The 15,396-nt window shown below is 39.4% G+C and overlaps 1 protein-coding gene across 1 annotated transcript; it reads right to left on the bottom strand.

The window, feature by feature from the left end:
- Positions 1 to 13,429: 13,429 nt before the first annotated feature.
- On the bottom strand, positions 13,430 to 14,267 carry LOC118659288 (probable C-mannosyltransferase DPY19L3). Its single transcript, XM_036315565.1, has 2 exons — positions 13,923 to 14,267; positions 13,430 to 13,521 (listed from the first exon to the last, which is right to left on the bottom strand). The coding sequence occupies exons 1-2, from the start codon at positions 14,154 to 14,156 to the stop codon at positions 13,462 to 13,464; spliced, it is 294 nt and encodes a 97-aa protein (XP_036171458.1). The 5' UTR covers positions 14,157 to 14,267; the 3' UTR covers positions 13,430 to 13,461.
- Positions 14,268 to 15,396: the final 1,129 nt, after the last annotated feature.

Below are 15,396 nucleotides of genomic sequence, written 5' to 3'. Positions count from 1 at the left end.
ATTTTAATATATATTACTAGAGGCCTGGTGAACGACATTCATGCACTGGGTGGGGGGGGGGGTGAGGGGAGGGTGTCCCTCAGCCCGGCCTGAGCCTTCTTGCAATCCGGGACCCCTTGGGGGGATGTCTGATTGCAGGTTTAGGCCTGCTTCCCCGCAAGGTCCTTAGCACTGCTGTGGAGGCGGGAGAGGCTCCCACCACTGCCACTGCACTCACCAGCCGTGATCCGGGCTTCTGGCTGAGTGGCGCTCCCATTGTGGGAGCACACTGACCACCAGGGGGAAGCTCCTGCATTGCGCATCTGCCCATGGTGGTCAGTGCTTCATAGCGACCTGTCATTCCACTGTTTGGTCGATTTGCATATTAGGGTTTTATTATATAGGATGATGAAGGTTGATTTTAGTTTCTACAAGTGGGATACAAAATTTTTTAAACAACGTTTTGAACTTTCTTAGTAAAGAACTGCTAATAAATATTTTATGTATTTGGAAGATTTTAATTGTCTTTAAATCCAAAATGGAGAGCTAATCAGCAAATCTAATTCATGAAAGATTAACAACCCAATCAAATATTATTAAACACCAATAAATAATTCTGTGAACAATAAAAATGTTTAAAATATTTTTTTAAAAAGCGGATTGTAAGAGCTAGTATATTCACCAGGGTTCTCCAGAGAAGCATATCAATAGGATAGACAGATGATAGATAGATAGATAGATAGATAGATAGATAGATAGATAGATAGATAGATACAGAAATTTACTATAGAGATTGACTCACAGTTATGAAAGCTGAGAACTTCCATGATTTAATGTCTGCAAACTGGAGAACCAGAAAAACCAGTGTTGTAAATTCAGTCTGAGTCAGAAGGCTTGGGAGTCAGGAGCATGTATGTCCAAGGGCAGGAGAAGAAGGCTGTACCAGGTCAACCAGAAAGAAAATTTGCCCTTCCTCCATTTTTTTGTTCTGTTCAGGCCATCAAGGAATTGGATAATGTCAACCTGCACTGGTTAAGGGAATATAGTTTACTCAGTCTATTGATTCAAATGATAATGTCTCTGAAAACACCTTCACAAACACACCCAGAAATAGTGATCACAACTATCAGGACATCTCTTAGCCCATCAAGTTGACATGAAATTAACCATCACAGCTGGGAAATGTTCTTAACCTTTAAACCATATATTTTAGAGTTCTACAGAGGCTGAGAGAATAATGAATTTTGACCAATATGCAATTATCACTCTAAAAATAATAATTTGAAAAGGAATTCAAGCCACCTAAAACAGTGTAGCAATTTATTTATGTTAGTGCACAATCCATGGGCCTGAATTAGTACTTAGAACTCTGCAATGAATAAATGAACAATTACATCACTAACAGTCTCATGAAACATCTCTTGAAACTGAATACTCCAGAGTGTTTATTAAAAAAATGTGAACCTTTACTGTGGAAAGAAATAATTTATTAGCCACCAATATTTTTTAATTTGATAATGTAATGATTTATAAAAGTAATAATTTGGCATTCTTATTTTAATTTGACTTTCACAGAAATTAATTACTTCACCAAGGGAGTTGAATTATTATGGAAATAGTACTGGATATAAATTTAAAGGAGCTATGTTTGTATTTTTGTGTTCCATTTTGCAGCTCTGTAGCCTTGGACAAAATACTTAAGCTCTCTTGTCTCTAGTTTCTACACGTGTAAAATGAAGATACAAAAGTAGCATCTATTTCATAAGGCTGAACTAGGTAGATTGACCTAGGCCTGGAAATAAATATGTGTTAAGTGAAAATCTTGTAACCTCTGAGTATATAAAAACTGGAAAACTTAAAAGCCATTGGATTAGCAAGATTCCAGCCATATAGAAGGTAAACACAGGATAGACTCCAGTTAAGATTATTGCTCTCATTTCTATTGAATATGAAGTATATATAATATATAAATGTAATTAATTTATTCTATCAACATCCAAATGCCATAAATTTTTAATTACATATTGCTGATCCAACTTTTAAATGCTAATTAAAGACATGTTCACAGTCATTGCCAAAGTGGCCATGAAGTATGGCTCTCTATTAAAATGAGAAGTTATTTTGGTTTAAATTTTTTAATATTTGACATTTCCAGGATTGGCTGAGCAAAATGCCTTAATTATTCACTATTATCACTTAATTTATATACTGAACCCATATATTTCCCTGCTTTTCACCCCAAAGAAGTGTATTTTATTACCTAGATATGAGAAGTGATGTTGAAATAATGATGCCAGAAAGCTAAGAAGGGAATGTAAAATAAGTGAAAACTTTTGAAGTACCTTTTTTTAATATACAGTATTGTTTAAAGTGACCAACAAATTATAGTGTATATCCAATTAAACTGCAAACTATGAACAAATTGAAGTGTATATTTTTTTATTAAATAAACAATTTTTCTTTTTTACACAATTGAAAATTTTAATATAAATATTCAAGACTTTTAAAACTTCATGTTTATGGGCAAGACATTAGAAAATATGTAATGTTATGGATTTCAACACTTTAGTTGTATGGCAATGCACTGTTTAACAGGGAGACCTTCTGAGAATCTGTCATCAGGCGACTCCATCACCGTTTAAACATCACAGAGTGCACTTACATAAACCTGGATCATATAAACAACTACCGTGACTACTATATTTGTGTGCGCTATGCTTTCACACAAGTGGCAGCGCAGTAGGTTTGTTTACACAGTCACATGAGTAATACAATGTATTGTGATGTTAAAACACCTGCAACATGGTTGACCTGATACATTCTTCTTCTCCTACCCTTGAACATATATGCTCCTGACTCCCAAGCCTTCTGACTCAGACTGAATTTACAACACTGGTTTTTCTGTTTCTCCAGTTTGCAGACAGTAAATCATGGAAGTTCTCAGCTTTCATAACTGTGAGTCAATTTCTATATTAAATTTCCGTATCTATCTATCTGCCTGTCTATCTATCTATCTCGATAGATAGATAGACAGGCAGATGATAGATAGATAGATGATAGATAGATAGATAGATAGATAGATAGATAGATAGATAGATAGATCAGGGCAGCTCCACCTTCACAACCACTCTGACTTCACAAGGGCTATGGCATCACGATGGCTATGACATCACAATGGCTACAACTTCATGGCAGCTCTGACTTTGGGTTGGCTGCAATGTCAGGACATCTAGGACTTCACAATGGCTATGACTTGACGAGGGCTACAGCATCACAATGTCTACCATGTCAGGCCAGCTATGAATTCAGGCAGCTATGACTTCACAACAGTTATGACGTCATGTCATCTATGAGGTCACAAAGTGATAGGAATTTTTAAACTCCATTATAATCTTACTAGAGGCCCGGTGCACAAAAATTTGTGCACTCGGGGGGGAGGGGGTCCCTCAGCCCGGCCTGTGCCCTCTCGCAGTATGGGACCCCTCAGGGGATGACCACCTGCTGGCTTAGGCCTGCTCCCGGGGGGATTGGGCCTAAGATGGCAATCAGACATCCCTCTGGCAGCCCGGCAGCCCTCGGGGAATGTCCACTTGCCAGCAGGGAGCAGGCCTAAGCTGCAGTCGGACATCCTTAGCCCTGCTGAGGAGGCGGGAGAGGCTCCCACCACCACCGCTGTACTGGCAGCCATCAGCCTGGCTTGTGGCTGAGAAGAGCTCCTCCCATGTGAGAGCATCCTGACCACCAGAGGGCAGCTCCTGCATTGAGCATCTGCCCCCTGGTGGTCAGTGTGTGTCATAGTGACCAGTCAATCCCAGTCTTTCTGCTGTTAGGGTCAGTTTGCATATTACCCTTTTACTATATAGGTGAGAGGCCTGGTGCACAGGTGGGGGCCGGCTGGTTTTCCCTGAAGGGTGTCCCGGATCAGGGTGGGGGTCCCGCATGGGTGCCTGGCCAGCCTGGATGAGGGGATGATGGCTGTTTGCAGCTGGTCACACCCCCTTCAGGGTGGGGGTCCCCACTGGGGTGCCTGGCCAGTCTGGGTGAGGGGCTGAGGGCCATTTTCAGGCTGGTGGGTGACTGAAACTCCCAACCTCTCCTTTTTTTTCTTTTTATTCTGGGATTTATTTACCTTCTATGGCTGTCACTGGAGCTGAGAGCCAGCTTTAGCTCTGAGGCTCGGCTCCAGCTCTGAGACCTCCGCTGCTGAAAGCAGGTATCTGGGTTTGTTTGGCTTCTATAATTGAAACACTGTTTCAGCTCCAACTCTGAGGCCCGGCTGGCTGAAAGCAGATTTCTGGGGTTTGTTTAGCTTCTATAATTGCAACATTGTTTCTTAGAGTGCAGCTCAGAGGCCAGCAGCGGCAGGCGGGGAACCTTGGCTTCCTCCATCACTAGGGCAACCAAGCCTCATGTTCGCTTTAGCTGCCTGCATATCACCCTGATTAGCCAATGGGAAACGTGTCGGAGGTATGGTTAATTACCATGTTTGTCTATTATTAGATAGGATGGGACCACCAAATGTATGCCGTGCAGTGCATTGATCAAAATGTCAGTCTGTGGCACATGACTGTATATTCCCAACCCCCGAAGGCCAGATGTGTATAAAATCTGACAGCAGGAAACAAGTTGAAAATATTTTTTCTTTAAATAGTTACACTAAAATATATTTGTGTACTGGCACTGGATATTTATTCCAAAACTATCTAATGGCTATATTCTAAGGAAGGCATATTTTATGATGATTTTGTAGTATAATAAGCAAATCCCCTTGAAGTTGCCCAATGATATAATTTTATATTACCTTAGTTTACTGTCAAAATAACTTATTAAAAATTTTGAATTTGTGAATTCACTTAAGTGTGCATATATTAACAAAATATTTAGGCATATTATAGACTTCTTAATTATTATGTTGAGTTCTGTAATGATCAAATATTTGTCATTCTATAATATATTATATATAACATATAGTCAATATTCTACATGGACTAGGTTAAATGTAATCATGAAATCTAATATTGCATTCTTCATCTTAGGAAATTTTGCTGGTACCACACTTGCATTCTCCAGAGAAGTCTATATTAAGTGTTGGAAATGTATATCTCTCTCTTCCCTGTTTTGTAGTAATTTTAGTACTTCCATAGTTGATTCAGTAGTCCACAAGAGCTTCTCAAAAACAAACGTCATCCAATTTGGTGGGGTTTCTACTTTGTAATCAGGAGGAAGTCTTCCTTGTAGTAGATGCTGTTTTCTAGAAATAGAAGATGAACTGGTGAGCCATTTGTCAGGATTCTGTGGGGATTTTGGGAGTGGATAGAAAGATCAATTGATTCCCCAGTGTGACCGCCTTTAACTCCAACATTTTCTGACCACATTCCTTTTCAGTGCTATTTGTTGGATTTATTGTGTACTCGGACAGACCAGCAGTGATTGTGCCACTGTTCAATGATGCGACTTCAATTTGAGTGCTTAGCTCTACAATTTCTCTCTTTTCCTACTCATGTCCTAATGTGGGTTTGAATTCCACTTGTTGACTTGACACAAACTAATAATAGGCACTGTACTTCAAACTTAACTCTAGAATCAAACCAATGTAAATTTGTCATATGGCAAAAAACAAAATATGTGATGAAATCTTTAGTGAGGACATATCTGACCCCTCCTACTTTGCCTTGGTATTGGCCTTATGGTATTATGCACACTATTTATTTGTTTGTTTGTGTGTTTATTTTTCTTGTCTGAAGTGTTACATATGTCTCTTTTTCCCCGCTTGACACCCCCTTCCCCCAGCCATTCCGAGTCCTGGCAAGCACCCACCGCCCCAGTGTCTGTGTCCATTGGTTATGCCAATATGGATGCATACAAGTCCTTTGGTTGCTCTCTAACCCCCCCTCTCCTGCCATTTGTCTCTGGATCTATTCTTGTTCATCAAATTCTGTTGATCATTATATCCCACATATGAGTGAGATCATGTGATATGCACACAATGTATTTAGACATCAATTGGGTGTTCAATTATCTCTACACTCTGCAAAATGCTTATCTTCTGTCTAAATTTTTAAATGTCTACTATCAGTCCCCATATATATTTCATTTATGAATCATCCTACCTTCAAAACTTATGTTCCTTACGGTAGAAAAAGGCACATCTACTTAAGGTATAAATTTTGGAAGGCTTGTCTCTATGCCCTTAACTCCTAACAGTGTTATTAATTTATATAAATTTTGTCTCCCAAATTTCTCCCAATGTTATTTAATTTTTTCCAGTGTCTGTTATCACTATCCTATTACTGTCGCTATCTACCTACATTATACCAACAGCCTCACACTGGTCTCCCTGGACCTAGTAATTATCTCAAGCCCACCATTCAATCCATCCTTTATTTAGTTACCAAAGTTATTATAAACTGCCCATCTGACCATACCATTCTCCTGTTTAAACCCTTAAGCTGTTCCGATTTAAATAAAAATTTCTTAACATGGATTCATAAGTTTCATGATCAAGAACCAGTTTATGTACATTTTTGAATTATTTTTGTTATTTTTAAAGTGCCATGTTAGCCAAGCTGGCATGGTTCAGTGGTTGAGCCTTGACCTATGAACCAGGAGGTCAGAGTTCAATTCTTGGTCAGGGCACATGCCCGGGTTTCAGGCTCCGTCCCCATTGACGGTGTGCATGAGGGAGCCAGTCAGTAATTCTCTCTCATCATGTTCCTATCTCTCCCTCTTCCTTCCTCTCTGAAATCAATAAAACATTTTTAAAAAATAAAGTGCCATATTTATCATGTTCTAGCTTACCTCTTTCTCTTGAGAAGGCTATATGCTTTCCTGGAAATATTTTCTCTTCACACTCACCTCCTTTTCTTTGGTATGCAGTAACCACCCAGCAGTTTAAGTGTTTATTACTTGGGATCACCCTTGCTGACTTCCAATACAACATTTTATATGTACATTTAGGCAATTTCAGAACCAAGCCCATATTCCCGAGAACTTGCCTTATTTAGCAGTTTTTATTTACTCTTCCCCTTCTCCTAGCAGAGCCTTTAACACCCAGTGGACACACCATTCAGGAGAGGAAAGAGGGGCTGGAGAAAGCAGGGGGTGGTCAGGAAGGGAAGAAGGGAGGGAGGAAGGAAGGAAAGGAAAAAGGGGAATAAAAAATGTCTATAGCAAGATGTAAGAAAGTGAGGTTTTAATCAAACAAGAAGTACTTAGCTGAGCTATCAACTTACTATTCATCTGTAAGATTAATCCATCCTTAATAACAAGAGTATCACCTTTAATAAAATAAACATTTTCATCTTCCCCATGCTAGGAATCACCACCAATGACACTTTTTGATATGTGAAAGTTATAAAAAGGTCTTTTCTTTTTGTCTATTCTTCATTCTTAATATGTGTTAAACTAGACACAAGTTACTGGAAGAAGCAAAAGATATCTCAAGTAAAAAAATTACAATTATATTAGAAAAATGTAAAGCAACCTATTTGATATTTTTTCCTTGTTAACACAACTTTTTAGCACTTTAAATCTTTGTTATATTAGGTGTTGTAATCAAGTATTTAATTGAACAGAGCTGACAAAATATTAAAACATGCAATATGTTTGCTAATAGGTTCAATACATTTACTAATTCAATGTGGCTGACATGCAGGTTAGTAATTTATTTTACTGCATGATTCATTACAACAGAACACTCTTTAATTTGAAAGTCTTAGAAATAAAGTGATGATAGTCTGTATAAACATATAAGCTAAATTACCTTGCTAATGTGCAATTTAGAAGTTAGAGCATAAGACACACAACATGGGAAAGCTATAGTTAGAAAACACTAACATAGATTGTGATTTATAAAAGGAGAGAGAAAAATTGCAGCAATATCCTTATTCCAATTTGTTTTCAAATGCAGATCCCAGGTTAGTGAGTTGAAGTGAATAGTTCATTATTCACACAATAAATATTGAAGTTGTGTAAAGCTAAAAATATGTAATATCAGTGCTACTTAGTAATATTTTGTGACTGAAGTGTGAATTTAATTTGTAAAGAAAGAGTAGTATATAAATCTATCACAAATAAGCATGTTAGCTAAGCTGTCATGCAAAAATCTTCACGGGCACTCTGGGAATATCAATCTAACTCCAGAAAAACAGATATAGTTGTGATAACTGCCTTATTCAACTACAAGTAGGATAAAACTAACTCAATGTGTTCTTAAGCAAATCGTGAATTTCACAGAATCATCTCCCATCTTTTCCCTCCCTCCCTCCTTTCCTCTCTCCTTCCCGCTGGTCAATTTTCTTCCTCTTCCTCATCTGTCTCCCATCACCTTTTTTCTGGCCACTCTCCTTTATCTGTCATTTCTGGGAGCTCCTTTTTTTATGCAGAACAGCTTCTTCAACAAGACAGGGGCCAGACTACCCAAAGCTCTACCCCCTGGTACCTCTACTCCCAGAAAGGAAGTAAAGGCCACTGTCCCGAGAAAGGGAACTGATTTGCCCAAAGAGTCAGGTGTGGGTGATAATGACTCCCTCAGTTTATATCAAGTGCTTACTCCCAAGACAGAGAAATCTAAGAAAGGAGAACTCCTATTTGATCCACACATTTGGGGGAATTTTGCAGATTCGGGGGGAGGGGTCGTTTTTGTCAAATAAAAACTACAGATGACAGTTCACAAGGTGTTCTGGTTTATAACAGAACTGAAGGAGACAAAGATAAACTTATGACATTTTTCCAAGGGATATTTTGTAAAGGTGCATAACAATGTCATTATAGCAAGGGAGGAACTGAGGCTACTTCACTGTGAAGGGATCTAAAGGTAACTAGAATTAGTCAAGGTATCCACGTAAAGCTTTCGATAAAAGCTACTTTCGTCTTGTTCTCTTTCCACTGTCCAAGCTCCCTTTGTCTGACAGCAGACTTACACTTTGGCAAATTTACTTTCTGGCATTTGCAGGGGAGTTCCACACAGGCAATAGCAGAAGTCTACCCGTGTTCCAGAGGAGAATGAGAGCCAGTGAAAAGGCTTGCCAGGGCGTCATGCCTCAAGATCCATCTCTGGTCTGGGATTCAGCCCAGATAGAGAAATGGGTATTTGGACTATCTGTTTGCTCACTTCCATCTCAAAAGTTTGTTTACTCATCATGATTCATGATAATATCAATATTCTTGTAGTGCCTTAATTTTAGATCCATAAGTTCATTTCCTCTTTCTATTCCAATGAATCCCATAGTATTATCAATACTTTAAATATTTTGGGGTTCTGTAATTTTCTAGGTATTGTGCTTACATTGAGTCATTACATTTTTCTTAATCATTACAATGGACCAGTTAGTTATTTTGATTCTCATTTTTTTGAAGAAAACAAGGAGGAAAGGTGAAAGCAATTCCCCAGAGTAGCATAACTAGGAAATGTGCAGGAGTTTCACTTACAGCTATGAGTGATGCTATGATTTTTTCTTTGTGTTCATCAGCTACAGCATTTAAATACTTCCGAAATACATTGCTAGTGTCCTGTACCAACCACTGCTCTAATTCAAGTTCTTGTTACCTAATGTTTAGATATTCCTTTAAGTGTGTATCTCACATCTCTCCTTACTGCAGACTATCCTTTAGAGCTCTGCCTTAACAGTGTGCTTTGAGATCACTATAGAGCAGCGGTTCTCAACCTGTGGGTCGCGACCCCTTTGGGAGTCAAATGACCCTTTCACAGGGGTCACCTAAGACCATCGGAAAACACATATATAATTACATATTGTTTTTGTGATTAATCACTATGCTTTCATTATGTTCAATTTGTAACAATGAAATTGGGGGTCACCAGACCATGAGGAACTGTATTAAAGGGTCTCGGCGTTAGGAAGGTTGAGAACCACTGCTATAGAGTGTCAGCCATTCTCAAAAACCTTCAGGACCAAATGAGATAATTTACATACCATTTTAGTATAAATTCTTAATGAGAGATAAGTATCCAGGGTAACCTTTAACAGAATAAATGCTGGTTGTTAATTGCAATCACAATCAAATCCAATGAGCCCTCAATTCTACTCTATATTTAACTAAATGAGCACTTATTTGAGATTCCTTTTGAGTCAGAAATCATTAGCTCTTCTCAGTTTCTGTGAAATTCACTCAACATTCCACATGCCATCTAAGATGGCCATGTTTATCTTTCTGAGACTGTTTGGCCATGTATTTGAGACTTGAGGTTAGGGACTGTGTCTTAAGCTCTCTGTGTACTGAAGAGCATCTAGCAATATCTAGGTCCTCCAATAAAAATCTTATTTGCTCTTAGTTGTTTGTGAGCTTATAGCTAAAATTATAGGTAATTTCATAATGGGGTTCAAAGAGTCTCAAGTAATCATTTTAGTTTTCTTTTTGTTTCCTGGTCAAGGTTTTACCACATACCTATTCAATAGATACATATTTTAACTACAAAGAATGAGAAAGATAAATTCAACTGGGGGAAGGAGAAGGCTCTGATGGAATAGAGAATGTCTGCACTAGATTAAAGAAAAAGTAAATTAGAACACTTCCATTCCTAGTTGGAAAGGGAGAGAACGGGGAGAGAGTTTTAGGGAAGTCATATAATAAAAACAATATTTTCTGGCTCCCATCCTCCATCACAAAAACCTTAGAAAGTGAGATGTTAGATAATTTGAATAAAAAGGCAAGAGATTGTGCCCTGATCCATTTTTTTTTTTTTTTTTTTTTTGGAATTTTGCAGGTGACCACTAAGCAGGGAGTCCCAGATTAAAACAGAGGGGTTAAAATAAACTAAAAATGACAGCATGACATGGCAAACTGAGAGAGGACCAGCGTAGTATTTCAGAGGTTCTTGCAAATTCTATTTATAGGAAAATCATCCTCTAATTTCCAGCAGGCCTCAAGGCTAAGTAGGTCCATGGGCTTGTCATGCAAGGAGCCTGATGACCTTGCCTTGGAGAGTGATGGCCATCCTAAGCCAGGCTCCAGGTACAGAACATGGCCGAAACTCAAGAAGAATCTGCTGAGTCCATGTGATTAAAACTAGGTTGGCAGGGAGAAGCACTGGGCACTCATCCAACAAAAGAATGGAAAATTTCATCAGTGGTCATCTTGACAGATACAAGTCTAAGTGATTTGGAGACCACTGAAGGCAGCAATCTTGCAGCTGAGTCCAACCACCTCAAGGACAAAGAAAAAAACAGTGTGTTATGTTGTAGAGCCTACTCCTCCATCCAGGGTTGCAGAATCTTTCAACTCAAGTACCTTCAGGGACAAGGTAACAGAGAAGGAAGTGATTATAAAGAGACTGGTTAAAATAGAGACAAATTGCCTTAAATGGTAAAGTATACTTTAACTCATATGTTTAAGAATCTCCTCACTCCAATAACCAGGAGGAAGAGGAATTCTTAACAGTAGAGAATTTAGAGACTGTATAAAAACGAAAGAATATTTTGTTCTTTCCCATATAAACAAGTAATGCTAAATTTTAGATTCTGATGCAGTTTAAATCGCATCTATAAGAAATAAGTATTGAAGAATTTCTGTCAATGGTTCTAATCCAAAATTAAAGAAAAAAAAATGTGAATAGACCCTTTTGGCAGAGACTGGCATATGCCTACCCCAATATCTACTCTTCCATCCTGCTTTAGAAATAAAAAACCAAGCAAAATAGAGACAGACTCATAAAGAGCAGGCAGACAGCCCTGGTGGGGGAGGGGTTGTTTAAGGGACTGAGTGGAGGGATTGAGTGAAAAAGAAAAAAAAAGAGAGAGAGAGAGAACTAAAGGACCTGAACAGCAATGTGGTGACAGCAGGAGGGAGGGCAGTAGGTGGAGGGGAAGAGGGCATAGAGGGGATAAATGGTGATGGAAAAATAAATAAGTAAAAATAAAAGAAGAAAAACTAAAATCCTTTAAGTATTTTAGCTAAGCACCTGGTAGTTCAAAATGAATACTGCAATTCCTGGCAGTCCTCTTACCTGGAGATGTGACTACGTCTAGACAGTGAAACATGTAAATTTTTGAGTGACATCTTCTGAAAAAAAAAAAAAAAGGGAGAGAGAGAGACCCTTAACCTTCATTATACCAGGAAATAATTGATCACTAGTAGCCATCTCCATCCAAGGGACCCTTTGACATTTTAAAGTCATTTTTTAAATAATGTACTAAAAAGTAAGAATATCAAGATAGGAAAAAATAATTTCTAAAAAAATTAATTAAAAATAAGCATAATGTACCTGTTTGTCCCGGGTAAGTTTTGGAGCCAAATATAAAGGTTGAAAGGACACTAGCATTCTTCCTTATAGCAAAATGGAATGGCTTCATTTCTTTTTTTTTTTTTTTTTTTTTTTTCGCTGTGTGCCCACACAGGGGTATTTGAGTCTTTATTCAAAATACTGTGCTAATCAGTAAACATTCAACTGCTTAATTCTAGGGAACCTGCTTATAAACATTCTGCTTTAAAGAGAGATAGGTGAGTGAAATTCTTTCTGACAAGAAAAACTAGCGATTGTCACTAAAGGGTAAGGATCATTCTTCTTTGCTATCATCACACTTTGTATAAAGGTGTAATGATACAGGCCATGCCATAAGCTACCAGAGATCAGTCAGATAATTAATTGGTCATTCCAACGTGGGAACCAAAGCTCAAGATACTTTGGCAAACTCCCTATGGGGACTATCTTTACGTTCCACGTTGTTTCTTCTGAATATTCTCACAGATGAGAAATCCTCGGCCCTCGAAGGTGAATTTTACCTTTGTAAGCAGCCAGTCATGAGATACCACGGTGGTAAGGTCACAGGTCATGACACTTTGGGTTAAAGAAGAAAAAGGCATATTTGGTTCAAAAACACTGTCAATACGTAAGTTTCCTTGCGTAATATACTCGGTTTGAAAACAGTGCCAAATTAAAAAACGCTAGAGCCGGCTGGTGTGGCTCGGTGATTGAACATTGACCTATGAACCAGGAGGTCACGGTTTGATTCCCGGTCAGGGCACATGCCTGGGTTGCGGGCTCGATCCCCAGTGGGGGGTGTGCAGGAGGCAGCCGATCAGTGATTCTCTCTCATCATGGATGTTTCTATCTCTCCTCCCTTCCTTTCTGAAATCAATAAAAAAATATATATTTTTAAAAAAACCACTAGAAATGCTTACAAAGAGAGAGAAAAGAGGGACAATAGGAAACTGGTGTGTAAAACACCACAGAGCTTCCTGAGTGTGATGAGAATTATGGTCCTTCCCCGGAGTCATGGCTGGCCCCCGCCACGCGCACGTCCAGTTAGAGGTGGACACGCTGCGACCACTGGGCGGGGGGACTCCATGGCGCAGAGCGGTGCCTTTCGAATTTCTTTCTTTCTTTCTTAATACCACCCAACAGAAGAAAAACGTTTATGCTGTGACCTCATTTGTACACACACACACAATGAAGTTTCATGGCTGATCCCGCACCCCCGCACACGTGGCGGCGCTTTCTTGTACTTGATGTCATGAAGGAAAGCATTACTCGTGACCCACGGCACCAAGTTCACGATCCAGTGGCCCAGTGGACAGAGCGTCAGCCTGCAGACAGAAGGGTCCCGGGTTCGATTCCAGTCAAGGGCACGGATCTTGGTTACAGGTTCCGCCCTGGTCCGGGGCCCTGGTCGGGGCACATGCAGGAGGCAACCCACCAATGTGTTTCTCTCACATCGATGTTTCTCTTTCCCTTTCTCTTCCTTCCACTCTCTCTAAAATCAGTGGGAAAACATCCTCGGGTGAGGATTAACAAAAAGAAAAGCGCTGGTCCGAGTAACTGCTGCTTCCCTGGAATAAGTTAGGAAACCCCCTGAATTGTAGACATTCTGATCTTATTTTACCAAAAAACACAAAGTCTTTTTACTCCATCGCCACACTGTTGAAGGGACTGGATTCTGTGGGACCTACTGACGGGAATCTCATGCCGGGCTCACGGGAACCCGTACCTTTATGTTGGAAAACCACAGGTCATTCTCATGTAAGGTGGCCAGGTAGACGGACGTCAGGAGTCCAGCACAGAGGGCGACGGCTCCACCGACAGTAAATGACAGAATCTTCCATAATCTTCTACTGGTACGACGTTCGGAGGGCAGCTTAGGTTCCGGCGCCCCGTCCTGCTGGGCTGCGCCGTCCCCCGATGGGTCTGCGGCTCGGACTCCTTTCCTCTGCCCGATGGACATCACGGTGTCAACGGCGCCCACGCAGGGCTCGTCCCAGGCTCCTGCAGACGCACCTGCGCTCAGCGTCCTCCAGCCGCTTGGGCGGGCAGGGCTGGCGGGCAGGACGCCGAGGGCGGGGGCGGCGATGCCCGAGCCGAGGAGCGGCGCGCGCCGCTAGGAAATAGCTTCATTTCTTTTTAAAAAGCATTGTATTCTGCTAAGTGACTGACTGGGGGAGGGTACCCTATACATTTTATTTATTAAGAAACATATTTCACATCTTGATTTTTGTGTGTCTGAGAAAACTAGGATAATGTAGTCTGCAAACTCATAATCTGAGAGTCTATTTGTAGGCTCAGTTTCGGTGTCGTTGTTAGAACCCAGAAGAGTGCTTTCTAGTAGAATTATATGAGCCACATATAATGTTTCTCTTATAGTCACATTGAAAATGTAAAAAGAAATAGGTGAAATTAATTGTAGTAATATATTTTATTTAATCCAATACATCAAAAATATGATCATTTCAGCATGAAATAAAGATAAATTCTATAGCAATATTTTGCTTCCTTTTATATACTAAGTTTTCAAAATGTGGTGTGGGGTTTATGGTTACAGAATGCCCTCATTTGAAAACATTTCAGGTGCTCAGTTGCCACATGTGGCTGTTAGTGGTTATCACATTGGACAATAATGTAGCTGTAGACAATTACCAATTACATGTCTCTTTGCATTTATCTCCTAATATGCAGTTGCAAAACATCTAACCTTACCAATCTTCTCTGTCATTAAAGGTAGAAAATGAAAAACCTCAATTTGAATTCTCAGTTGTGTTCAATGAAAGCTAAAAACAGATTATCAGCCACCTCTGTACCTTCTTGCCGGGAGACCTGGAGCAATTGAATTAGAACACTGAAGGCTGTTGATATTAGTAAGCACTTTTTTTGTTATCTATAGTCTTTTCTTAGCATGGTTTGGAATAACTGATGGTGATGAAATACTTTCTCAGTGATGATAGCAAATGCTTCCAGACAGCAAAATTTAATTATGAACTCATAATGTATCTAAAGTTAGAGGATTCAGTGGTCCCATTCAAGTCATTACAAGATACAATGAATTTTATACTAAACTTCTTTAAAAAGAAGGTTTTTCTCTGTTCTTTGTAAGGCTCCTAAGAAAATTAAAAAACATTAAACATTACAAACAGAAATGTTAAAAAAAAACAAACATACACAAAACAGCTAAATTAAGCTCAATGCACCCA

Source organism: Myotis myotis, unplaced genomic scaffold, assembly GCF_014108235.1.
Source record: "Myotis myotis isolate mMyoMyo1 unplaced genomic scaffold, mMyoMyo1.p scaffold_m19_p_6, whole genome shotgun sequence".
Classification (NCBI taxonomy): domain Eukaryota; kingdom Metazoa; phylum Chordata; class Mammalia; order Chiroptera; family Vespertilionidae; genus Myotis; species Myotis myotis.
The sequence above is the reverse complement of the archived record's forward strand: the minus strand, read 5'-3'. Positions and strand labels throughout refer to the sequence as shown.